The sequence below is a fragment of the Zalophus californianus genome, chromosome 4 (assembly GCF_009762305.2).
Source record: "Zalophus californianus isolate mZalCal1 chromosome 4, mZalCal1.pri.v2, whole genome shotgun sequence".
In the NCBI taxonomy this organism is placed as follows: Eukaryota; Metazoa; Chordata; class Mammalia; order Carnivora; family Otariidae; genus Zalophus; species Zalophus californianus.
In genome coordinates, this window is record NC_045598.1 from 91757189 (window position 1) to 91783655 (window position 26467).

Consider the following 26467-nt stretch of genomic DNA (forward strand, 5'->3'; position numbering starts at 1 on the left):
TCTGTGATGATGAAAAAAATGTTCTGCGCCTGCACTGTTCAATGCAGCAGCCACTAGCCATGGGGCTGACGAGCACCTAAAATACAGCTAGTAGAACTGAGGAATTGAAGGTTTAGTTTCATTTCATTTGAATGAAGTAAATTTAAATAGTCCCATGTGGCTAGTGGCTACCATATTACACAGTGTAGCTCTAGACATTAAAAGGGGCCATGTTAACTTAGTATTAGAATTCAAATAAGTAAGCTCATGAATCAGTTAAGTGCCCATCTGTTATTTTTGTCTGCCCAGCCTCTCCTTCCCTTTCTCGCTACTAGCACCCAGCTCTTACCTCCTACCCTCACTCCTGGGGATCTTCTGTATTGGTAAGTGAAGTAGCTCCCTCGATCAGTTGTATGGATGGAAACCCTACAACTGCTATCATGTTCCCTTGACACACTGAGGTTCCTGAGAGAATAAAAACAAAATTAGGATGAAGATGGACAGAGTCTTGATTCTCAAGTTCTTACAACCAGTCATCCCTAGGGAATCAACTCCATTCCTACTTTCCCTTGTTTCAGTTGGATAAACCAGTAAATTCCTCTTTCTGCTTATGCTATTTTTGAGGCAAGTTCTATCACTTGCAACCTACAATACAAGGTCCCATAAAAAACTTTTTGCGTGCCAGGATCACTAGCAAAATAAGATTAACGGCACTGCTATAGACTGAATTGTAACCCCCTGAAATTAGTTATGTTGCAGCCCTAACCCAACCTTCCCTCCCATCTGACGATATTGGAGACAGGGCTTTTAAGGAGGCTATTAAGGTTAAAAGAAGTCATAAGGGTGGAACCCTGGTGCCCTTATAAAAAGAGGAAGAAATGACAGAGCTCCCTCAGACAAGTACAGACACAGGGAGAAGGCAGCTATCTGCAGCCCAGGAAGAGCCCTCATCAGACCCCAACCGTGTTGTCACCCTGATCTGATTTCCAGCCTCCAGAACCATGAGAAATTTGTTTCAGCTGCCCAGTCTGATATTTTGTGACAGTAGCCCTAGCTAAGATGGGTACCAGGATAGGTCCCCTAGTGCCAATTATTACCAGTTCTTTCTTCAAGGTGAAATACACCCTGATTAGCAAAAATATCGATATATTGAGATGTTATTATTCCACTCACATTCTTGATTTCAGCTTAGACTGGAGTAGTTTTTCATTTGGTTTTTTCCTTTTTTTTTTTTTTTAAAGTAGGCTCCATGTCCAACACAGGGCTTGAACTCATGACCCTGAGATTGAGAGTCACATGCTCTACCAACTGAGCCAGCCAGGTGCCCTGGTTTTTACTTTTTTAACTAAGAAAAAGATCAGTCCAGCTATCTTGAATCTCATTATCAATTCAGGAGGATTACAAGAATGTAGAAAAAAAGTTTTTAGTGAGCTTAAGCAGCCAGAATTGTATTACTAGTAATGGGGAGAAAAAGCTGATATATCATAGTCAAAATCAATTATTAATTTTTTACTTTATTCCTTTTATCAACAGATTAAGAAAGTGAAATTCTCCTACATGCTCATTTATAGATAATGTTTATAAGCAGCACACAAAACACTGTTTCACAAAGAGTAATATTCAGTGATCCCTTTAAATGCAGTTTTAATCCTTATTTTAAACTAAGTGCAATAATTTAATAAGCTAAACACACACAAAACTTGTAAATCCTGAACTACAAAAGTGGTGTGCATAGCCATATATGGTTTTAGTCAAGTACACATTTCCACAATGAACAAGTACTAACAAATACATTAATAAAACACTATCCCAAATGCTTATCCTGCCATCAGCTTTTTAAGCAATACCATTCCTACTACTGAAAGCATTTATTTTTAGAAGCTTTAATCTGACCTGGGAAAATTAGTTCTCTTAAAACTTGGCAACTAGTACATTGTAAGCCCAAAAGGTTTAAAATCAAAAGCCTTCCAATACGGAAGAATTCACATGAAACTTTTAGTTTAAAAAAATAATCATTCTTGTAATCTAAAGAATATTAAAACAAATATCTTAAACATTCCTACAAAAGACTATTATTTTCTTGTATCATCTTCTCCTTAAAAAAAAAAAAGCAAACCAGTTCACTATTTTTTAATAATCTCTTAGACTACCGTAGTCTAAAAACTTTAGAATACATGAAACATGTCTTAGCAATCATAGTCGAAGGTGTCCTATAGATTTCATATATTAAACAGCTATGGTATAGCATACACTGGCACAAATACACCCAAAACATAAATACTACTTCATCACTTAGACAGTCAAAAGTCAGAAGGAACCGCATAGTTTGCAAGGTACTTCAACATACATGTGGTCATTAAAACCCAGTAAGTAATTCAAGTATAGTCATATAAGGGCAGGCAATTCAAGGCTCAAATATCACTCTAAAATCGAAGACATGAAAATAAAAGCTGAAGACTTTGTTTCTCCATCTTGCATATACATGACTAGATAGTGGGACCCCAATGTGGAAAATATACAGTTATGATATATGGTTTCCCCAGAAGATAATGAAGCTTCAGAAAGTACAGAAGGTGTCAAGATCCATAGTTTGCTTCATCAAATGCTTTTCTAGCTCGTTTCAATTCTTCATTCATAGTAAGCAAGTCTTTAACCCTAGCAAACTTCCTTGGGTCCTTTCGAATCAAGAAGACGATATCTTCAACTTGTACCCGACCTTGTCTTCCAATTGACATTGCCTTGTGAGTCTATTACAAAGAAATAAATTAACTTAGAACAAATCTAATACTTTACTCTTTTAATTTGCATTTATTTAATACTGGTGAGTTAGGAGATGTTCTCTTGTAATTATCATAGCTATTCATTTGTGAACTGTCTTCCTATTCATGTCCTTTGTCTACTTTCTACTGTGTTATAGGAATGTTCCTCTCAATGGTTTATAGACTTTTTTTTTAAAGATTTTATTTATTCATGACAGAGAGAGAGAGAGAGAGAGAGAGAAGCAGAGGGAGAAGCAGACTCCCAAGGAGCAGGGAGCCTGATGCGGGACTCGATCCCGGGACCCTGGGATCATGACCTGAGCCGAAGGCAGACGCTTAACCATCTGAGCCACCCAGGCGCCCTATAGACATTTTTTAATACTAAGGACATTATGGGGCGCCTGGGTGGCTCAGTCGTTAAGTGTCTGCACTGGGCTCAGGTCATGATCCCAGGGTCCTGGGATCGAGCCCCGTGTTAGGCTCCCTGCTCCGCAGGGAGTCTGCTTCTCCCTCTCCCATTCCCCCTGCTTGTGTTCCCTCTCTCGCTCTCTCTCTGTCAAATAAATAAATAAAATCTTTAAAAAAAAAAAGAATACTAAGGACATTAGGGATGCCCGGGTGGCTCAGTTGTTAAGTGTCTGCACTGGGCTCAGGTCACGATCCCAGGGTCCTGGGATCGAGCCCCACATCGGGCTCCCTGCTCCACAGGAAGCCTGCTTCTCCCTCTCCCACTCCCCCCCTCCTTGTGTTCCCTCTCTCGCTGTGTCTCTGTCAAATAAATAAATAAAATCTTTAAGGAAAAAAATACTAAGGACATTAAAACTATCAAATCTATTGATGTTTCTTTTTTGATCTATGTAGCTTTTGTCTTCATTTTTATAATTCTATAATTTCTTTGTAACTGCACATTTCATTTAAGCTTTCTGTCTCAGTAGTTGACAGTGGTAGGTTTTCTTAAATTCAAATAAATCTCATCTCCTATCATATATTCATCCTGTACAAAAACAAAGATTTGGGGTGCCTGGGTGGCTCAGTCAGTTAAGCATCTGCCTTTGGCTCAGGTCATGATCCCGGAGTTCTGGGATCAAGCCCCATGTTGGGCTCCCTGCTCAGCAGGAAATTTACTTCTCCCTCTGCTCCTCCCCCTGCTCATTCTCTCTCTCTCTCTCTCTCTCTCTCTCTCTCTCTCGCTCACTCTCTCAAATAAGATCTTTAAAAAACAAAGGTTCATCATAGCATTATTTCAAATGACTAAAAAAGGGAAATCTAAGTATTTAGTAAGGCATTAAATAAATTTGGGCACATCTCATCAATTAACATTATAAAGCCATTAAAATTATAGAGTGTTATGCAAGGACACGGAGGACAGCGTTCTACTTAAGTGAAAAAGCAGGCTCTAAGACTAAATATACTATATGATTTCAATTTAATAAGGTTCAAAAATATGTGCAAAAAACCAAGAAAATATTCACCAAAATCTCAGCATTAGCTGTCTCTAGGTGGAAGGATTACAGATTTCTATTTTCTTTTCTGCATTTTTTTTTAAAGATTTTATTTATTTATTTGAGAGAGAGAGAGAGAGGGAGAGCGCATAGAGGGAGCGTGAGAGGGAGAAGCAGACTCCGTGATGAACAGAGAGCCTGATGCAGGGTTCGATCCCAGAGCCCTGAGATCGTGACCTGAGCCAAAGGCAGATGCCCAACTGACTGAGCCACCCAGGCACCCCTTTCCTGAACTTTTTAATACTTTCTAAATTTAATAAGTATTACTTTTATAAATGGAAAAGAATTTTTAAAAATGCATACTGTCTGACGCAGGAATTTTACTTCTATTATTCTGTACTAAGGAAATAATCCTTAACACAGGGTAAAAATTCATAGAAACACAACCGAATTCAATATTCCCAGCCCTATGAATTTATCCAAGGAGATGGGAGGAAATTTCATGAATACAGTCATTCAAAATTATCTATTCACTTAATAATCTATAAATAACTTATACGAGAGAAATGGTTAAATGTATTAGGAAACAATTTAATTTTACTTAACTACTAAAATAACTGTGATTAGAATATAGGAAGTATGTACTGTAAAATTGAGTAAAAAATGCGTACCATGATTACCACTATGTAAGCACTATATACTTTTTTAAGATTTTACTTACTTGGGGCGCCTGGGTGGCTTAACCGTTAAGTGTCTGCCTTCAGCTCAGGTTATGATCCCAGGGTCCTGGGATAGAGCCCCGCGTCGGGCTCCCTGCTCAGCGGGAAGCCTCCTCTCCCTCTCTCATTCCCCCTGCTTGTGTTCCCAAAAGATTTTATTTACTTATTTGAGAAAGAGCATGAGAGGAGAGAGGGAGAAGCAGACTCCCTGCTAAGCAGGGAGCCTAATGTGGGGCTCGATCCCAGGACCCCGAGATCATCACCTCAGTTGAAGGCAGAGGCTTAAATGACTGAGCCACCCAGGCGCTCCAGCATTGTATACATTTAAATAAATACTGAAGGGGGAAACTTACATTAGATGATGGGATTATGGTTACTATTTTTAAATTTTATTCAAGGATCTTGTAATTGTGTCCTTATAAATAAAATTCAGGAGAGGGTATACTATTGTATGTGTACATATGTACATGTGTGTATGTTTAATGATAAACAGTAATCAGTAACTTCCACAAAAAGGCACTCAAATGGATAATCTTACTTCAAAAGGATGGCATAGTTCTAGTCTTAACTAAAAGTTAGAATTTCAAATCTATTACTCAATTAACTAAGACCAATTACAAAAAAATCTTACCATTTCAGTGATAAACTCTATGACAAGGTCTTCAAGAATATCCACTGACTCAGTATAAGGATTCTGGTCATCCCCAAACCCATACATCATACATCGCACTGTAAAAGAACAATCGGTTTTGTTTACTTGAACAAATTTAACAATTTTACCAATACTTTTTTCAAATTACAAATGGACTTAGAGAAGATACTTGTATAAACGTATTTACATTGTGTCTACAAGTATGGACTTAGGTGTAAAAGATTTTAACCACAATCTCATAACCAACTGTTCCTATCTGTCCTTCCCTAGTAGGAACTCCCGTTCCCTCCCAGCTACTGAACCCTGACATCAATATTCTTTCCCCAACCTCTATTACCTATTCACCCACAACCCTGGAATAACCTGAAGTAGGAAACGCCATGGCAGTGACAGGATGAGTAGCAAAGGCTCAGCCCTTACTGGAAGTGTTCTGTGCGTATATGGTCTGGGGTTAGGGGAGGGCAGTGGTGCATTGGAAAAGAGAAGGCAAAATCCTTTCTGATACTAAGAGAGGGAAAAGGACATGAGAGAAAGTGATCCAATTACTTCTTATATGAAGAACAGGGTAGCCTTCCTTTCGGCCGGAACCGCCATCTTCCAGTAATTTGCCAAAATGACCAACACAAAGGGAAAGAGGAGAGGTATCCACTATATGTTCTCTAGACCTTTTCGAAAACATGGAGTTGTTCCTTTGGCCACATACATGCGAATCTATAAGAAAGGTGATATTGTGGACATCAAGGGAATGGGCACTGTTCAAAAACGAATGCCCCACAAATGTTACCATGGCAAAACTGGAAGAGTCTACAATGTTACTCAGCATGCTGTTGGCATTGTTGTAAACAAACAAGTTAAGGGCAAGATTCTTGCCAAGAGAATTAATGTACGCATTGAGCATATTAAACACTCAAAGAGCCGAGACAGCTTCCTGAAGCGTGTGAAGGAAAATGATCAGAAAAAGAAGGAAGCCAAAGAGAAAGGTACTTGGGTTCAACTGAAGCGCCAGACTGCCCCACCCAGAGAACCACACTTTGTGAGAACTAATGGAAAGGAGCCTGAACTGCTGGAACCCATTCCCTATGAATTCATGGCAGGATAAATGTAAAGAAAATAAAGGACCTCAAGACTAAAAATGTTAAAAAAAAAAAAAAAAAGAACAGGGTAATCAAAATGGAGAAAGCAAACTATGTAGAATCTTGGTATTTCATTCCCTAGATCAATGAATGCACTGCTAACAAAGTCCTTTCAGGCTTCATCTGAAAGAACCATAGAAAATGCAAAAGAGAAAAAAAACTCTAATACAGAGTAATAAAAATAAAACTCATTTAATCCTCACAATAATCCTTTGAAGTAGATACTCTTATTATCCCTATTCCATTTAGGTAAGAAAACTGAGGCACTGAGCTAAGTGATTTACCCACGGTCACACAGATAGTAAAGATGGAGTCCACGTTTGAACGCAGGTGATCTGGCTCCAGAGTCTATATTCCTATCCTTAACAGTATTACACTTCTGGGTAGTTTAAGGCAGATGGGATCCATATGGATTATCATTCTATAGGCTATAAACCCCCAGTTAGTCTATGGACAGGCTTTGAGAAAACCTTGAAGCCTTCTGAAATTATATGTAAAAGTTTTATATATTATTTGTGTGTGTGTGCACTGTTCTACAAAGAATAATCAACTCTTTATCAGATTCTGAAAGGGGTATATAAATGTTAACAAAAAAAAAAAAACCCTATCATAGGTTGGAAATATTTTGTATCTGAGTGGTGGTTATAAGTATATGTAAATACATAAAATTCATCAAGCTGTTCATTTAAGACTAGTACAATTTGGGCGCCTGGGTGGCTCAGTCGTTAAGCATCTGCCTTCGGCTCAGGTCATGATCCCAGGGTCCTGGAATCGAGTCCCACATTGGGCTCCCTGCTCAGTGAGAAGCCTGCTTCTCCCTCTGCCACTCCCCCTGCTTGTGTTCCTGCTCTCGCTGTGTCTCTCTCTGTCAAATAAATAAATAAAATCTTTAAAAAAAAGACTAGTACAATTTAAGTACAGTAAAAACAAAACAAAACAAAAACCCCTAAAACACTTCAAAAGGAAGAAATGAGTACATTAAGAATAATTCCTATTTAGGAGAAGCAAAAGTTAGTCGAACTGAAAGAATTAGGTACACCAGGTCTAGGGAGGAAAAGAAAGGGGTGATTTGGAAGTCAGGCTGGGATAGAGGTATCCCTAGGGTTTAAACTGGCAAGAGCCTTTAGGTTCAGATACAGGGGGTACAAAACAAACACAAGAGCCAATATTTTTTCTCCCTTTTGGATTCTGACAACTTTTTTGCCTTTTCTAAGATAATTTCAGACTTACAAAAGAGTTGCAAAAATAGTACAAAGCTCCCAAATACCCTATATCCACCATCCCCTGATGTTAACATCTTATAGAGCCACAGACATTTATCAAAATGAAGAAATTAACACTGATACAAGTACAGAACTTACTCAGATTGTACCAGTTTTTCAACTAATGTCCTTTTTCTATTTCAGGATCCCACACTAGTTATCATGCCTCCTTACTTTCCACTGAGCAGTGACAGCTCCTCAGACTTTTCTCATCTTTCATGACTATGACACTTTGGAAGGATACTGGTTAGTGATCTTGTAGAATGTTCTCCAATTTGGGTTTGTCTGGTGTTTTCTCATGATTAGACTGTGGTTACACATTATTAGAAAGGGTACCATAGAGGTGATGTGCCCTCTTAATGCATCATATCGGAGGTACATGATGTTAATATGTATTACTGGTGATACTGACTTTGATCATTTGGCTAACACTTTAGACATTACTTGTCTGCCAGGATTCTCCATTGTAAGCTTACTATTCTTCCTTAAATATTTGAGTAAGATACTTTGTCATTAACATTGTGATGGGCTTAATTCACTAGTATGTATGCAAACTGCATTTGGTTTGTAAAGACACAAATGCCAATGAATTCTTTGAAACTTTGTGTTATAGTAGCAAAAATTTTTTTAAAAAGGTTTAGGAGAACAGATCTTGGCCATTAAGGTATGTCAAGATTCAGGTAAGACAAGGAGAAGGCTGTGAAGATTCCAAAATCTTATCATCACAAAAATAAAGCAATCCAAGTAGAACAAAGGTTTCTGCTTAGAACTGACAATGCAAACATCACTCTGGGATGCTCTGGTGTGGAAATCCCCTTCTTAGGCTGATATAAGAAGTAAAAACACAAATGGAGTAAACAGTATCAAAGATGGATTAAGGAGTGGTCAGCTTTAGGTGAGAAACTGAGATATGGAGGATTTGAGTCCTTAAAAAATATATATATATAAAGCCCTACTGACTGCAGTTTCAAGAGCATTTGGGAACCACTTGTTTGACCCAGCATAAATAAACCGTATCTTCATGTGTTGTCTCATCTGTCAATACTCAGCCATATCTATGTGTAAAGGACACAGGATGGAAAGCACATTGTCACAGTGCCTTTCAGGGGCTGGCTTTGACCATCACTAGGAACAGCAGCTCTCCCTCTTGCTGCTGCCAAAAAGAGTCAAACCAGTCTACTGAGGGAATACACTAGAGAACCAATACATTATAATCTCTATACCATTGTAATGTCTTACAATGTTTACCACCTTTCTGTCTTGTCCGATGCCTTAGTCCAAAGCCCCAACTTAATTCCATACCCTCAGCACCTGTCCAGGATCCATCAAAACCTTTGACTTGCGGACAAAGGAGTTCTGCTGCAATAGTAAGGGGCACAAAAAGTAATGGAGGTATGTTCTAAGGCCCTGAATTGAAACACTGATCACATTTCCTCACTTTAAAAAAAAAAAAAAGTGTATACACACACCCACCCACCTATACACATATAATTTGGGATTAGGATCACTAATATCTATGATTCAGAAGCTAAAGAGAATTTTATAGGCAAATCTGAGAGTACTGTCCCCACAGAAAAACACATTCAGAACATTAATCTACTTTGAACAGACATGTCCAAAAGTTTTTATCTGTAATTAAATCATTGTCAAATATTACTTACATTCTTTAGAAAAAAGTCTCTTCCTTTTACCCTGTCCACCTTCTGCACCTCCTCCAATTTCTTCATTTTCTTCTTCAAACTATAAGTTAAAATGTATATATAGAAATGTCAAGCACTGCATTTGATTTTTAATTTTTTTTTCCATTTTCAACACTGATGTCATGCCAGAGAGCCTAAAACAATCAGCAAATCATGAAATCTTAGCATTTTAGGAGCCTTAAAGACTATCCAATCCAACTTCCCACTCATGCAGTAATGGCTTCTACAGTGTCCCTAACAAATAATCCTACTGCCTCTCCTGGAAGAGTTCCAGTGACCATACTTCTTTTTTTAAACCAACTAGTTAGCCTATTACTACACAGTTTTACTATTAAGAATTGGTATTTAAAAAGAGAGAGAGAGAGAGCTGGTATTTATTCAAAGTAAGCAAAACTAGTATTTTCTAAGCACTGCTCATACAGGGCTAGGAACTTTCCTCAAATAAGCCTTAACCCCATTTATGCCACGAAACCGAGGCTCAAAGTTAAGTAACTTGCTCATAGGTAACAGATTTTGAAATCCAGGTTGCCTGACTTTCGGTCCATTATTTTCCAACAACTTTACAGTAAGTATATAGTTTTGTTACCAGCTGCGGTGTTCTTTCATTATGAGAGCTAACAAATACTAGCTTTGTCCTCTGATGACTGTCCGGGCGATTCAAAGAGTGCCTAGCAAATACAGACCAAAAGCAAAGAACAAGGAGCCACCTTCCTACTCTTCCTTCACGTCCTGCCCCACGTACTCTAAGACATGAATCCGAAGGGAAAGGCTAGCACGGCGTGAAGTCCCCGAACTCTCTCGAGTGAATTCGCTAAGGAAAATCTCGAGTGATTCTGAACTCAGGCTCCGCTTCTGTACCCTAGGGAGTGAAGAAAAGAGTGGGGTGGAACAGTGGTGGTCACTCACAGTAGGGTCTTCCTCCTCGTCTGCCATGCCACCAGCCAGCCTACAGTGCTCCGCCGCCTCGCTCCCAGCGGGTTTTACTATTTCCTCTGCTTCACTTCCGGTGACGCGCCGGGCGGGGCGGGGCCTGGTCGGCCAGGTGGGGTGGGGTGGGGTGGGGTGCGGTGGGGTGCGGTGCGGTGCCGGGGGGCGGGGGGGGGGAAGATGCGCAGAAACTAACAGCAGAGGCCACGGAGTTTACGGAGAGGTCTGAGCTCTACGCTCTGTGATCAGGATCACGGATTAATTAAACATTAGCCAAAAAAAAAAAAAAGGAACTCGTGGGCTGAGCGGTGTATAGCTTGTCGTGGCTCTGAATTGGCTTCTACATATCAAACCACCACTTCCTGGTTTGGGGCTGTGAAGCTATGCGTTCTTGGGCTGCCCGAACAGTGTATTTAAACAATTTTAACAACTTATAGTTACACTATTATTAATTGCCAAGCACTATACGGGTTATTGGGTATGTTTTTCTTCGCTACTAGTTTTTAAGAGGGAAACACCACCCCTTATACTGAGGATTAAATATTTGTGGGGAGTTTTGTGTTCAGTTTTGTGTTCAGAACAATGAGGAAAACCACCTCATTAGAAGGCTAAAGCTAGGGGTATCAAATGTTCTGCAATGCAAAACATGATGCCACACAAGGAAGGGTCCCACAATATTTCTGAATGTCCTGCTAAAGATTCATGCGAACGAAAAATCTTTAATTATCTGAGCCTAGAACCTAACATTGTTAACATATAGACACAAAGCCTGTCCTAGGCTCTTAACATTTGATTTTCTAGGAATGCAACTGTGAGATAATATAAAATATATATAGTGGTCTCTGCTGCCAGTTCCTGGCACAGAGCTCCTAAAACCCTTGCAATTTCCTAAGTGGTAAGAGCATAGGAGTATTTTTTGTTCTCATGAGGCAATTTAGGGTGGGCTCCTGGCTGGGGGCTGTCACCAGAAAGGCCAAGCCACAATCAGAAGGTTGGAGTTTTCAGCCCCAGCTCCCATTCTCCAGAGATGGGAGGGAGGCTGGAAATGTAGTTAATAATTGATCATGCCTACATGAAGCATGAAAATCCCAATAGTAGAGGGTTTGGAGAGCTTCCAGGTTGGGGAACACATCCACCTTTGGAGAGAATGACACACCCCCAACTCCACAGGAACAGAAGCTCTTCACTTAGGACCCACCCAGACCTCACTCTCATCATCTGGCTGTTCATCTAAGTAAATATTTCCCTGAGTTCTATGAGCTGTTCTAGCAAATAAATCCAAGGGGGAGCAAAGTCATGCGAACCTCTGTTTTGTAGTCAAGGTGGGCAACCTGGTACCTACTACTTGTGATTGGCATCTCAAGTGGGAGGCAGTCTTGTGGGACTGAGCCCTTAGCCCATGGGATCTAACACTGTCTCCAGGTAGATAGTGCAGAATTGAGTTAGATTGTAGGACACCCAGCTGGTGTTACAGTTTGGTGTGGGAAAAGAAGCCCACATTTGATGACCAGAGTGTCAGAAGTGAAATGTTCTGTGTGAAAGTAAAGAAGAAAGACACAGGGAGGAATGAACTGAGTTTTTCCCAAAATAGTAAGTACTCTAAAATTGGAGGGATATTGTACTCTGTTTTGTTTGGAACTTACCAAGAGCTGTGAACCATTTCGGGAAATAATGTCACCAAAAGCCACATCACTTGTAATAATTTGAGTAGCCCATACTCACTGGAGTCATTCTGCATTTGTAGCTCCTGCATTCATGGTGATTCTACATATAGGTGCAAGCATCTAAAATCATACCCTCTAGTGTAGTCATGCCTGAGCATTCATATCTTGAAACATATTATAATTCCCTGTCTGTATTTTATCTTTCTATTACAATAGGGCATTATATATTATTTTTAAGTTTTTGGATAGTTAGGTATATTTGTTATTTGTTGTCTGTAACAAATTATCCCCAAACTTAGTGGCTTAAAACAAACATTTATCACACAGTTTCTGTGGGTCAGGAATTTGGGTGCAGGTTAGCTGCGTGCAGTTTAGCTGGCTCAAGGTCCCTTATGGTGCTGGCAGGGTGTTTGCCTGGGACTGCAGTCTCATCTAAGGTACTGATGGGGAAAGATCCACTTCCAAAATCACTTACATGGTTGTCCACAGGATTCAGTTCCTTCAGGTTGTTAGACTAAAGGCCTCAGTTCATCACGGGCTATTGCCAGAGGCCTCCCTCAGTTTTTTGCCACATGGTCCTCTCCATATGGCAGCTTACAATATGGCAGCTGGCTTCTCTCAGCACAGATGAGGGAGAGAATGAGGAACACCCAAGACAGAAACCACAGGTTTTTTTTTTTGTAACCTAACCTTGTAAGTGGCATCCCATCACTTCTGTCCTATTCTATTTAAGAGAATTCAACTAAGTGCAGCCTATTCTCAAGGAGAGGGGATTACACAAGGATGAGTATAACAGGAGGCAGACATCATTGGGGGTTCTCTGAGAGGCTGCCTACCACAGTAGGTTATATGACCTGTGAATGTCATTTCAGAATAATAAAGGAGACATTATAATACTTTTGTTGTTTAAGGAAGATCGTTGAGTCTGATAGCGTTGAGAATAGCTGTGTTAGGTAGTGATAAAACTCTGGCCTTGTCCGGGGGTTCAGGTATAAAACATCACAGCGTCCATTATCAAGGGATAGATAAAATGTGCTGGGTACACACCAAGAAGTACTATGCAGCAATCAGAATTAATAGACTAACCACATGGACAGAGCTTAGAAACATAGTGCTAAATTTAAAAAGAAACACAATGAGATCTATAATGTAAATTAAATATAGAGACACACAAAAAGTAGATATTTTACAGGAACAAATAAGAAAACATATACATTAAAAAATATACATTAAATACATTGAAAGGTTGTGGGGCAATGCATAGATAAATAACAGGTGAAGGACTTTGGAAGGGCCAATTACAATAGTATGTCATGAACTGCAGAGTGTCAATAATTTAACCTTCTGAACCTGAGATTCAGAATATAATAGGTTAAAAAAAATGCAGTTATGAGCAGAGCAGAAATAAAGCACAGAGGGTGAAAAGTCATTGTGTGCTTCTGGGAAATGTTTCAGGTGGATTACCAGAGCCCAGTTTGTTAGGTGGGAATGCAGGAAATGAGGCTGGAATGAAGCTGGAGTTAGAGTGTGAAAGGCCTGGAATGTTCTCTTCAGAGACTGAACTTCACACTGCAGAGTTCCTGGGAGGTCTTTAAGCAGAAGAGACACACGACCTATCTTTATCTTTTTTTTTTAAGATTTTATTTATTTATTTATTTGTGAGAGAGAGAATGAGAGATAGACAGCATGAGAGGGAAGAGGGAAGAGGGTCGGAGGGAGAAGCAGACTCCCTGCTGAGCAGGGAGCCCGATGTGGGACTCGATCCTGGGACTCCAGGATCATGACCTGAGCCGAAGGCAGTCGCTTAACCAACTGAGCCACCCAGGCGCCCACGACTTATCTTTAAAAAAAAAAAAGATCACTTGAGCAGGGAGATCTAGGATGAGAGATGATTAGAACCCGAATTAAAAAGAAGGAATTTAGGAGGTAGAACTTACAGGACTTTGTGTCTGAATGAATCTGATAGCAATGGAGAGAGAGGTTTATATCCAGATGGATGGAACATTATTAATATAAATTGGAAAGTAAAATGGGAAATCTATTGGGGTGGGGGGAGAAAATGAGCTCAGTCTAAGAGTCTAGAGATGTCCTATAGGCAGAAGGACACGCAGGCCCGGAAATCCACAGAGAAATTGGGACCAAAGAAAATGGTGTGGGAAACATCAACACAAAAGTGAGAGTTTAAAGACTGCTCAGCAACAAAGGCAAGAGAGAAGGGGGGCAAAGGGGAGATCCTTAGAAATGGTACATCGCGAAACAGAAAAGAAGGAATGGTTCAAGAGGTAGTGCTGAAATAGATTTCTAGACCCACGGTGGAGCCATTCCTGCCCCAGGTGCCATGTCAGCAAATGGAAACTTAATTGTTCTGTTTAACCAGAAATGCAGCATATTCCTTAGCCAATCCCCAAATGCCAAGGCAATTCTGGGCCTTCTCACTCCAAACGAGGTTGACTATCAGCCAGCCAATCAGATATTTTCATTTTTCTCTTTCTTGTTCTTTATTCTTTATCCTATAAAAGCGTTCTGCCGTCCATGAAGTGTTCAAATCCAAGGCCTTTTCCTAAATCTCTTTAATCATTTTTAACTGTAGGAAAAGATAAAGAAGAAAGATGAAGAGGAAAAGAACGTATTTCGAAAGCCAAAAGAAAAACTTTCAAAAAGAAGCAAGTGGTCAGGAGTGCTCTGTGCCACAGAGATTAAGAGTTTAAGAGATTGAAGATGAGGTTTAGGATTTGACAATTAGGAGGTGGTAGAATAATCTGGACAAAATAGTTTCAGGGCAATAGTGAAGACGGAAGCCAGATTATAAGAGGTTAAGGAATGAGTGTATAGTTGGACAGTGAAGGGTAGAAAAGCGAAGAGAGGAAAATAGCCTTAAAGGGCAGTAGGCTCAAGGAAGGTGGACTTTGAATAAATGATTACCAAATGAGTAAGGCTGTGAATTTGTGCCAGACACTTATCTAACTGCTAGAAAAAGTCAGGTTTTTATTATGGCAAAAAAGTGGAATGAGCTTCTGAAGAAAAGGTTAATGACAAAAGAGATTTGTTTCCAAAAGAATGGAGTCAGTAGAGAGGCAGACAGCAGTAGCTGATAGAAGGGAGCAGTAGAGCTGAGTTGTGGGAGAAAAATTGGGACCGAAAGGCAGTGGGAGGGGCTATCAGAAATGAGGAAAACAGGAGGCTGGGTGGTGGGCTTGAAGCATATATTAGGATGGGATAGGAGAGGGCAGGCAGGTAGTACCAACTAGACCCCAAATCCAGGAGAAGCTAAGCAGTCCCACCCTCACCCTGCCCCCTCCACTCCACCCCTCACTCCCTCCCCTCCACCCCAGGGTACAGACTTAGTGCCACTCCCTGTTGGGGCTGAGGTAGTGTCATTTTTTTAAAGTGGCTTTCAGAATTTCCACAATAATCTTGTGCAGTCTTAACCATCTGCTTCTTTACCAAAGAATGCCTATACTCTTTGGTTAAACTGGGGTCAGATGAGTCAGTTTTAAAATCCTAGCTGTACTTGGGGAGCCTGGGCGGCTCAGTCAGTTGAGCCTCTCACTCTTCCTTTCTGCTCAGGTCATGATCTCAGGGTAGTGGAATGGAGCCCTGAGTTGGGCTCCACACTCAGCATGAATCTGCTCAAGATTCTCTCTCTCCTGGGCCACCTGGGTGGCTCAGTCGTTAAGCGTCTGTCTTTAGCTCAGGTCATGATCCCAAGGTCCTGGGATTGAGCCCCACATCAGGCTTCCTGCTTGGCGTGAAGCCTGCTTCTCCCTCTCCCACTACCCCTGGTTGTGTTCCCTCTCTCGCTGTGTCTCTCTTTGTCAAATAAATAAATAAAATCTTAAAAAAAAAAAAATTCTTTCGCCCTCTGCCCCTCCCCCTACCTTATGCGTACACACACACTGTCTCTCAAAAAAAAAAAAAAAGAAAAGAAAAAGAAATCCTAGCAGTACTACTTACCAGCTATGCTACTTTTGAAACAACTTACTTGACCTCTCAATACATCCCTTCCTTATCTGTGAGATGGAGATAAGTTCCTAACCTTCCAAGGTTATTAGGAGGCTTGGATGCATAAACACCCGGAAGGTGCTTTGAACTGTAGTCAACATTCTGTGTTAGCTGTTTTTATGCCAGAACCTATCTTTCAGCAGCATCTTCTGCTGTTCTCCTTCATGAACTCTCCATTCTAGTTCCACAGACCACATTCAATTATGCACACAACAAAATATTTCCAAGAACCTGTAGAATGTGCAGCACTGGTATGGGACTGTGGATAAAATGACAAACATTGAAAATACACAGTCCCGGGCTCATGAACCTTACAGTGTAGCAGAGGGACATGAATTGAATAGCTATTGTATGATCTCATCAGAGCATGATGGGGGAAGGCAACACAAGAAGGTCAGAGATGCCTTCCCTGAGCAGGTGAGGTTTGAGCTGAGACCTGAGGGATGACTGGAGTTAGCCAGTGAAGGAGAAAGGCAAGAGCGTGCTGTGACCCAAACTTATCCTGTGCTTTCCCATCTCCATGCCTTTGATCACTCTACTCCTTTCCCACTAAAATATCTTTTTTATTGAAATGCTACATGCACCTTTCCAGCCCAGCTAAAATGTCTGCACCTCCACTAAACCTCCCCTGGGCTCTCCAGCTGAAAGCACTTTCTCCTTCACTCTCCTACAGCACTTAATTTTCATTTTCCTTCGATACTTCTCACTTTCTACTGTATTTTCTGGTGATTTATACACACAGCTTATCTTGTCTACTAAATCTTATTAAAAACAGAGTCTGTTTCTCATTCATCTTTGAGCTTCCAAAGGCTAGTACATTCCTTAGGCTCAGAAGTCCCGGAATAAATACTTGTAGCATAAATTAATGCCTGTTTGACACCCCTTTTCAAATATGTTGTAATTCAAATGAAGCTATTGTTACAAGCTGTGCCTTTGGGACTGAACTTACTCTTTGGTTAAACCAGAATGCCATAGTCATGGTCCCCATGACTGATTAGCGTTCACCACAGTGACCACAAAAACCCGAACAAACAGGCCACTGTTCTTGACTGACAGGTGTTTGGCAACAACTGCCTGTCTTCCAGTGGAGGCTGAACTGAGGAAGGACTGTCTGAACTGAGTCCCCAGTCAGTGGGGCTCTATTTATTCCTTGCAGTTTGGCTGCAAGAGCCAGCGGCCCAAGCTTTGCCCCGATGTAAGGCTATATGGTGCTTTTCAGGGTGACAGAAACACTAATGCTTGGAACAAAACCATCAGAGATTAGTATCAGTGGAAAGGATCCCAATTTGAAGCATTGTGAAAACAAGGGGAAGGGAGCTCTGAAGTCAGATAGACCTGGGTTTGAATCCTAACTAGCTATGCGATGTCACCCATGTGCCTTCTTTGAGTCTCAGGTTTCTCATTTTAAAAATATTCTGCAAAACAGTTATGAAGATCAAAAATAATGTCATTAGATACATAATGCCTGTGCTCTATTAAATGTGTTCATTCATCTATCTTCTTCAATACAGTTTGTTCTCTGAGGGCAGGAACTCATTTTTGCCTCTATTCCTGCAGAATCTAGCAAAGTGCTCAGCACATAGTAGACACTGGTTAATATTTTTAATATTTTTATTTAAAACATTTTTTTTTGGAAAGATTTTATTCATTTGAGACACAGATAGAGAGAGCATGAGCAGGGGGAGAGGCAGAGGGAGAGGGAGAAGCAGGCTCCCTTCCAGCCGGGAGCCAGATATAGGGCTTGATCCCAGGACCCTGGGATCATGACCTGAGCCAAAGGCAGACGCTTAACCATCTGAGCCACCCAGGTGCCCCAGTTAATATTTTTTAAACAAATGAACAACAACAACAGTAATAACTAGCCTTTATGGAGCACTTACTTCATGCCAGGTATTGTAAACAGTAATTCATCTACTCCTTCAACGACCCTAGAAAGAAGCAACCAATACAACCCAATTTTACAGAAAGAAAACTTGAATTTAATTTTTTAAATATAAAATTCTTGATATAACAAATTTTGAAACAAAAATCTGGTGAGATTAGTTTTATTCAATAAAAAGATAAAATACTTTATAAAACCTGGAAAAGAAAAAATGTGGTAGAGAGAGAAAGAAAGAAGGGCATAAATGTCAGAGTGGGCAGAAGGAGTAGGAAGAAGAAGAAAGACACATAGAAAAAGAAGAAACAGAAATGGGCAAATTCTGAGCAGAGAATAAAATAACTAGTTATTCAGAGTAAGATATTGTGGTCTATCACTGTCCTTTGAAAGAGTAACTAGACAACTAATTAATCACTCTTCTCAGCTCTTCAACTGTCATGACTTTGTCCTTAAACTTTATTCTTAAATTCTGAGATCAATGGGGAAAAAGACTTATATGGAGAGTGACAAAAATTGGAATGGTTTTGGGGCACCTGGGTGGCTCAGTCGGTTAAGTGGCCAACTCTTGATTTCAGCTCAGGTCATGGTCTCAGGGTGGTGAGACTGAGCCCTGCATCAGGCTCCGAATTCAGTGGGGAGTCAGAGTCTGCTTGAGAGTCTCTCCCTCTCCTTCTACCCCTCCCCCTGCTTGTGTGCTCTCTCCCTCTCTAAAATGAATAAATAAATCTTTTAAAAAAAAATTGGAGTCGTTTCCTTCTAGTACAAAATGAGGAGATAGAGTTATCACCAAAACAGTAAATGGCATGAGCAAAAACTGTGAATGCAAACAGCACTATTTGAAGAATACAGAAGTCTTTTCACAGCTGAAGCCTAAAGTCTACCTGGGAGAACAGTGGAAAGTGCTGCAGGAAGGCCATAAATAGCAAGGTAAGGAGTTAAATAATATTTAGCAGCCGGTGGTTGCTGTTACCGGAAACAACAGTCGTGATTTGGAGCAAAATTTTTAGTCCTCAGTTCAGAAGACCAGAATTATTGCTACAGTGTGACACTGGGTAGTTTTACCCTAAACCTCAGTTTATCTCCAAAATAGGATAATAAGATGCTTGTGAGGATGAAATAGGATAATACAACAAGGTGTGTTGGCTTTGGAAATGTCAAAATGTTCTACGAATGTAAGTTTTCACTGCTGGAGGATAAAATTGATGCTTAAAGAAGACTGACATAGTAAAATCAGTAACATGATGGCTGCAGGATTGAAAAGGGAACAATCTGAATGACATCTTGAAAAAAGCTAACTGACTCAAAGATGGCTTACAAATTTAAACTTTAGTGATTGGGGGAAAGGAATATTAATCCTAGGAAATGGGAAATCGGAGGGGAATTGCATTTGGCTTTAAACATTTCAGATATCAGAAGAACATCTATTAGAAATGTAAGATTGGAGCTTGGATAGACCATCAACTTAAGAACTCTGCAAAGAGGTAGTAGTTGAAACCATGCAGAGAATAGGTCGCCTACTGAGAGTTAATAATGAGAAAAAGAGGGTGTAGGTTTCTTAGGAACATCTATATTTAGGTGGAAGAACCTGAGTAAAGACAACAATTAGGTGCAGGTCAGTGATGCTAACACAGTTCAATAGTATCCAAAAAAGAGGAGAAATTTTTTAGTTGAAGATGAGCTACATGATCAACCCAAATTAGTGAACATGAATTTATTTAGGACTTGGTTTGGGCTCTATGGGTGCAGGGAATTAACGATTGCTCGTGATATTATTAGTGCTGATGCTGATTTAGATAACAATTGATGAAAGATTCAAAGGCCAAGACAACTAGGAATTTTTTTTTAAAGATTTATTTATTTATTTGAGAGAGTGAGAATGAGAAAGAGAGAGAGAGTGTACATGAGAGGGGGGAGGAACAGGCTCCTCGCTGAGGAGGGAGCCCCATGCGGGACTCGATCCCAGGACTCCGGGATCATGACCTGAGCCGAAGGCAGTCGCTTAACCAACTGAGCCACCCAGGCGCCCCGACAACTAGGAATTTTTATGTTGTTTTTGAGTGGTTGTGAGCAGTTCATTTGGGCAGGGGGATTTGCATGTGTATGTGCATAAATATATCTGGCCTTGTCTTAGGTTTTGTCCCCTATGTCTCCCCGTCCCACCCCCGCATTTATTTATATTTTTGCAAGGAGTCTGTCTTGCATCAGACTTCTTTTGGCTTGTCTCCACTCCAGCTCTTAGAAGGAGGCATTTAGGAGCTTTCTTTTCTTTTCTTTTCTTTTTTATTCACGAGCGACAGAGAGAGAGAGAGAGGCAGAGAGAGAGAAAGGCAGAGGGAGAAGCAGGCTCCCAAGGAGCAGGGAGCCCGATGCGGGACTTCATCCCAGGACTCCAGGATCATGACCTGAGCCGAAGGCAGACGCTTAACCATCTGAGCCACCCAGGCGCCCGGGAGCTTTTTTTCTGTAACGAAGCAGGCCGCAGTCAGCAGATTGGCTCTGCAGCAAGACCGGCACTGAGTTGCTTTAGGACCTTGTCAAATCACTGGTAACCTTACTTAGAATTTCAGCCTCGGAAGATTGAGTTGAACTCTCGCCGAATTTTATTTTTTATTGGGGGTGGGGAGAGAGCGCCCGCGCGAGAGCAAGCATGAGCAGGGGGAGGGGCAGAGGGAGAGGAAGACAAGGTTACCATGGCCACTTAGGAAGCTTCTCGGATGGCGCTCTTCTTACGCGGGCGTAAGCAGCAAGCACCACCCACACAAGTTCCCTAGCTCCGCAATCGGCTAGCCACTCCTGATTGCATTCGGCGCTCGCCTCTCTGCCCTTGCGCCTGCGTACTACCCCTCCTACCCGTCGTTGCGGCCCCGATCGGGAAGTGTCAACACGGAGCTGGGTTCCCCAGTCTTCGCCTCTATCACTTACAGCTGATCCCGGAACCCCTAGCCAGGCCCGGGCCCAACCGCCATGACGAACGGTGAGAGCCAATGTCCAGAGTGAAGAGTGGGAGTAAGGGACGAGGGGAAACGTGGCGGGCGGGACCGGGACTGACGTGGCCATTCTCCCCGCCCCCTCCCAGCCCAGCCCCACCATGGCCTCTCACTGCCCGTAACTCTTGTCGCCAGACCCTTCCGCGGTTCCCCCGTCCCGTGACCATCTAGAAATACCAGTACCTCTCGTCTCCACACCCCAAGTCCTCAGTTCCTAGCCTGTGCTTTCTCTTCCCCCTTCATAGAAGTTCGTTCTAGCCCTTGCAAGACTCCTAGGCAGGCCAGTCCCAGTTGGACTATTGCTTTAGGACCAGGGGAAAGAGAGGATCCTCCTTTCAGCCCCCTGCGTTCTCATACTTTCGGACTGTAGCCTCATTGGGAGGACCAAGAAATCACAGAGAGGGTCAAGCCTCACACTTCCTGGGGGCGAATGTAGACCCTTAAACAAAGTTCTCCTTGTTTTTGAAAAAAATGCCGGTTAGCTTTCTCTTCTTTGATTATAAAGTCCTGCCTGAGTGATCCCATCTGGAGACCCTGGCTAGTGTTGCAAGGGTTGGATTTAGACACTGCCTCTTCTAAACGATGTGGCAGTTGCAACCCTGTTTATCCGACCTAATTTTCCAGACGTTTTCGGACACTTTATAGACATGATTTCCTAATTCCAGGGAAGTGCAGGAAGCAGGACTTTTATGGTCTTAGAGTCAGCTTTATAGGAAAGAAGAGAAGGCCCCCTTGAGGGGCACAGGAAAGCATTTCTCAAGAGTACCTTCTCCATAAGCCTCGCAGTGGAGACTCAGATTTCACCTCTTTGTGAATTTTGGCATTGTCTGCAAGAACTTATGAAAGTAAAAGAATAATACATTAAATAATACATTAAAGCATCATTCATCATAAGAATTTAGTGTATGTGTTAATTTACTGGGCCCTTTCTCATATGACACCTGGCTGTGAGATAAAACTATCTGGAGAGAGGGAGATAGAGTGGTCCAGAACTGGCAGATACTGATTATGTAAAATATCCTTTTGGAGCTTCCTGGGCAAGTCACAGGTCTGAGGCACAGTACCAGAAGGGACATTTCTGGGAGGAAGAAATCATCTGAACCAGGAAATAAGAGAGCAATCTGATACATAATAATCACTGAGTAAATTTTAGTTATCTTCCCTCCTTTTATGGTCTGAAATTTTTTTTCTTTTTTTTGCAGTTAGGTGCTTCATTGTGCTTACATGTACAAGAAATAGCTTGTTTTACATATGTAAGAAATAGAACTAATTGTTCAAAGCTTTTTTCCACAATTGTTCTATGTCGACACCTCAGATACTTTTATTTTTTTACAAGAATCTGTAGTTACTCCAGCAGAAATTTGGTTTGTAAGTAGAGTATCATGCATGAGGTATAAGATAAGCATAGGAAAACTGTAGTTTATGAATTCTAATCCTTGCTATTTCCATTAAGCTTTACTTTCGCCTTAACGTATTCTTCAACAAATGCAGATCTGAGAGACTTGGCTAACCATCTGGCTCTCCTTTAGCACATGAGTGATTGATAATAGGAACATGGGTACTTTCCTCAGCTCAGGCTCCAAGGATTCTTACACTTCTCTCAAACTGTTACCAACACTGGCCACTGGCCATTCCTGGGAGATTGATTGCACTAAAGTGATGCACTCTTCTCAGGACTTGTAGCTCTTGAAAGGGGAGGGGAGGGTGCAGTGAAATCTTTGTGAGGGAATTGTCTACAAGCAGTTTGGGGAACAATGAAGTAACCTTGTTAGTCCCAGGATTTTGGCTCCCTCTTGTCAAGGGTTGGCATTGCTGGTTGATTTTATCACCTGGATATTATATTACTCTGTTCTCCTTGGAGTTCTCAAATGGGATCACAAGCTAGATTAGTACCAAAGGTGTGTGTGTGTTTATTTTTCTTTCTGTAACAGTGTACTCCTTGGATGGGATTCTGGTGTTTGGTTTGCTCTTTGTTTGCACCTGTGCTTACTTCAAGAAAGTACCTCGTCTCAAAACCTGGCTGCTCTCAGAGAAGAAGGGAGTTTGGGGTGTGTTTTACAAAGGTATGATCTTCTCTGGACAGGGAGAGGAGATGGCCATCTCTGGACAGCGGGGTGCTACAAAGTGTAGCGGGTGGGCAGGCTGGCATTGTATTTGGTTCCACTTTTACATAATCATTTATTTTAGCATCAAGGTAATTTTAATATTCTCCATGGAGTAAAAGTATCTAAATTAAAGCCATTTAGACTGGACTAGAACTGTTGGAATAGTTTCCCAATGAAAAGTTTTTCTGAATTTCTGGAAAGAATATATTGGAGTCTCTTTTTAAGTTTCAACTCAGATGCTTTTTTTTACTTTTTATTAAGGGTAAATCCTACCTACCTAAATCTTTTTTTCAAAATAGAGCAAAATACAAACAGTATATTCACCTAGAACCTAGAGCTTAAGGATAGTACTTAAATGTATCCCCGGGTGGGTTCTTGAGAACCTTGATAGGTCTCTTTGTCGTGACTAGAGATTTCAAAATACCACCTTGAAAGTGAGGACTTATATGAAGGGCAGGGTGTGATTTCTTTTCTCTTTTTACTTTTGTCTGCCAGCCGCTGTGATCGGAACCAGGCTGCATGCTGCTGTGGCAATCGCCTGTGTTGTAATGGCCTTTTACGTCCTGTTTGTAAAATGAATTCCAAAGCATCCATCTCATCAGCTGCCAACCAAGAGGATGAGGGTGAAGAAACTGTCCGGGGCCTGGGCCCAGCGTAAGAGAGCTCAGCTAAAATCATCAAAGTCCCCAAGATGACACCACAGAATCTACCCCTACCATATGTGGGGAAAATTCCTCATGGTTACAAACATTATTTATGCTTTAGGGGACTCCAGAAGGCCAACTTCCTTTGCTCTGTGTGTGAATCAGTCCTCAGCAGAGAGCATATAATGTCCAGATAAATTAATATCCCACGGTGATAAGATTACATACCTCCTACATAAAAACCTGTCACCTATTCTGTTCTTCAGCCCATCATCAGGATCTTTTCAAACTGAGGCTCATTAGGGAAGGACATAGGCTGTATTCACACCTCTTGGAAGGAGAGAGAATTTTCAAGACTTGACATTTTTTTTCACTGTTTGATTTGGATTTGGCAAATTGGTGGGGGCAGGGGTGAGTGGGTGGGGTGGAGAGGGGAGGACAGGAGTTATACAACGCCAAGGAAATTTTTTGGCTTTGGAAATTTCTCTTTCATATACCCATCTGGGAACATAAGAGAGAGGCATGGTCCTAACTGCAAACAGAGAACAGATGAAATAGCTGTGCTGTGTGCTGGTAGCTCAAGAGTTTGCCAAGAAAACCTGGGCCTACATAAGATTTGGGAATTAACTGTCCATGATGAGACCAGAAGCAGTAACTTAGGTAAGGAAAAATGTTCTGTTTACCAGTATCCCCCAAAGGAGACTTCATCCCATCAGGTGGTATATGGAAAATGAATCCACTGTTGCAATTTTCCTGAAGCCTTTTTATATACATTACTGAGTGCTAAATAGTGTTACTCAGTCTTAAGGGGAAAGAAAGTATTGAAGAAATAATTTTTAATATATTTGCAGTTAGGGTAAAAGAAATCTAGTATATAATTCATACACTAGTGAAGTCAACTAGTATAAGAATGTATTGTGATGTTAGATGGATGTTTTGTCATGTTATCCAAGACACAACCTTATTCTGTGTTTGAGTCTGGATTTTTATGGCAATTTTTAATTGAGCACTTGTTTTTCTTGGGCAACTCTTAGTTTTCCGCATATTGCAGTACTCTAGCTATCTCTTGGAAATTCTTTGTATTCTAAGAACATGATAAATTCAAATGAGTGAGAGAAGATGCTGATATTCTTGGGCATGTTTGGAAAGTTCACAGAATCCACGAATAAAATGAGGGTGTTTTCTAAAGTAAAGGAAAACATGTTTGCAATGGAGATTACTGGGCTTTTCTATGGATATGGTTACTCATACACAAATCATTTTAGATGACTCAATATTTGAAGGGAAGACTTCTCCATTTAAAAAAAGAGAGTATTGGTCTAAAATTATTGTAAAAAGCAGGCATCAACATAGGAACAAATTGAATTGTCCGTTACAGTAAAACTTGACTGTGGACAGTTTAGTTGTGGTTGACCCCTGTGTGGCAGGAAATTGTGTTTTGTCTTTTCCCCAAAGAAAAGCTGCTAGGAAGTTTAGGTTCCGATATAGACAGTTTAGTGCTTTGAGGGTTTCTAAAGGTGTAAAAAGTCCTCAAGTAAACACTACATGTCTAATCATCTCAGAGTTGTGGCTTTTTTGTCTCTTCAAGAACTGGCCTGCAGGGTAAATTTCACTGATTCATATGTTTTCCATTGTCTCTTCTGAGGATCTTCCACATGAGGGAAAGGACATCTATTGGAACAGAAAGGAAGAGTTACACCTTGTAGGTGTGTTTGGGACCTGTTGGCCAGCAGGAACGTTATTCCCTGGAAATACAGGTTCAGCATGTTTTGCACTTGTTACTTTGTAGCTTTAATGACTTGTTTTCCAGTAGGGCTAATATCTCTGAGCTTGGTGAGGAGAGCTGCTTCACTTCACAGTTCTAGTTGTTCAAACTGATTTTTACAGCCTCCCCGGTGGGTCATCTTGACCTAAATTGTTATATTTTGAGATGTTTTCCTACGAGAATGTACCAAAAAGTGCACAGAATGAAGGTAATTTACAGCAAGAAACAAATACACAGCTTATTTCTTGCCTTTATGTAAGCAGATAAGCAGAAGTTTTAACTCATTACTTTGGTTGATGTGTCATATGTTTTTCGACTGAAAATGGTAGGAAATTGTTCCTCTGAGGGAGTTTTTTAGGGGTGGAAGAAGGGGGATAGCAGTATTGCCTCAGATTCAAACTGGCATCACCATAAACCCTGAATGCCAGGGTGGAGTGAAGTCAGCCTTTTATAGTTAAAATACAGTTTTTTATTCACCATTGTCTGCACAAATCCTTGAAAATAAAATTTCTTTCCCTACCATTTTTGTCCACTTATTTGTCACATGATCAATTCATTGAACTTTGTTCAACACTTCCCTTGGTTCTACCCAAGTATACCTTTTTAGTTTACATTAGTGAATATCATTATTCTTGTTGACCCCTTGTGATGGTCACCAAATATATGATAGTTCAGAATTTATGAAGGTGTAGTTTTCTCCTTTGAGGGAGCAGATACATGTATCAGCTTACATATATAAGCATATATATACCAATAAGTTTTGAGGTATGTTAAGTAAGGCAGATAACACTCAATACATTTTATCTACCACTGCTCTTAAAATACAAATATTATCTGCCATTACCAGC

The 26467-nt window shown here is 40.8% G+C and overlaps 2 protein-coding genes across 2 annotated transcripts; one reads left to right on the plus strand and one right to left on the minus strand.

Moving 5' to 3' along the window:
• Positions 1-1475: 1475 nt before the first annotated feature.
• Positions 1476-10673, minus strand: TAF13 (TATA-box binding protein associated factor 13). Its single transcript, XM_027606439.2, has 4 exons — positions 10553-10673; positions 9608-9686; positions 5531-5628; positions 1476-2726 (listed from the first exon to the last, which is right to left on the minus strand). Exons 1-4 carry the CDS (start codon positions 10577-10579, stop codon positions 2556-2558), a joined length of 375 nt encoding a protein of 124 aa, XP_027462240.1. The 5' UTR covers positions 10580-10673; the 3' UTR covers positions 1476-2555.
• A 10101-nt stretch (positions 10674-20774) lies between these two features.
• Positions 20775-26139, plus strand: TMEM167B (transmembrane protein 167B). The gene is made up of 3 exons (XM_027606458.2): positions 20775-21092; positions 23037-23168; positions 23706-26139. Exons 1-3 carry the CDS (start codon positions 21083-21085, stop codon positions 23786-23788), a joined length of 225 nt encoding a protein of 74 aa, XP_027462259.1. The 5' UTR covers positions 20775-21082; the 3' UTR covers positions 23789-26139.
• The last annotated feature ends 328 nt before the right edge of the window (positions 26140-26467 follow it).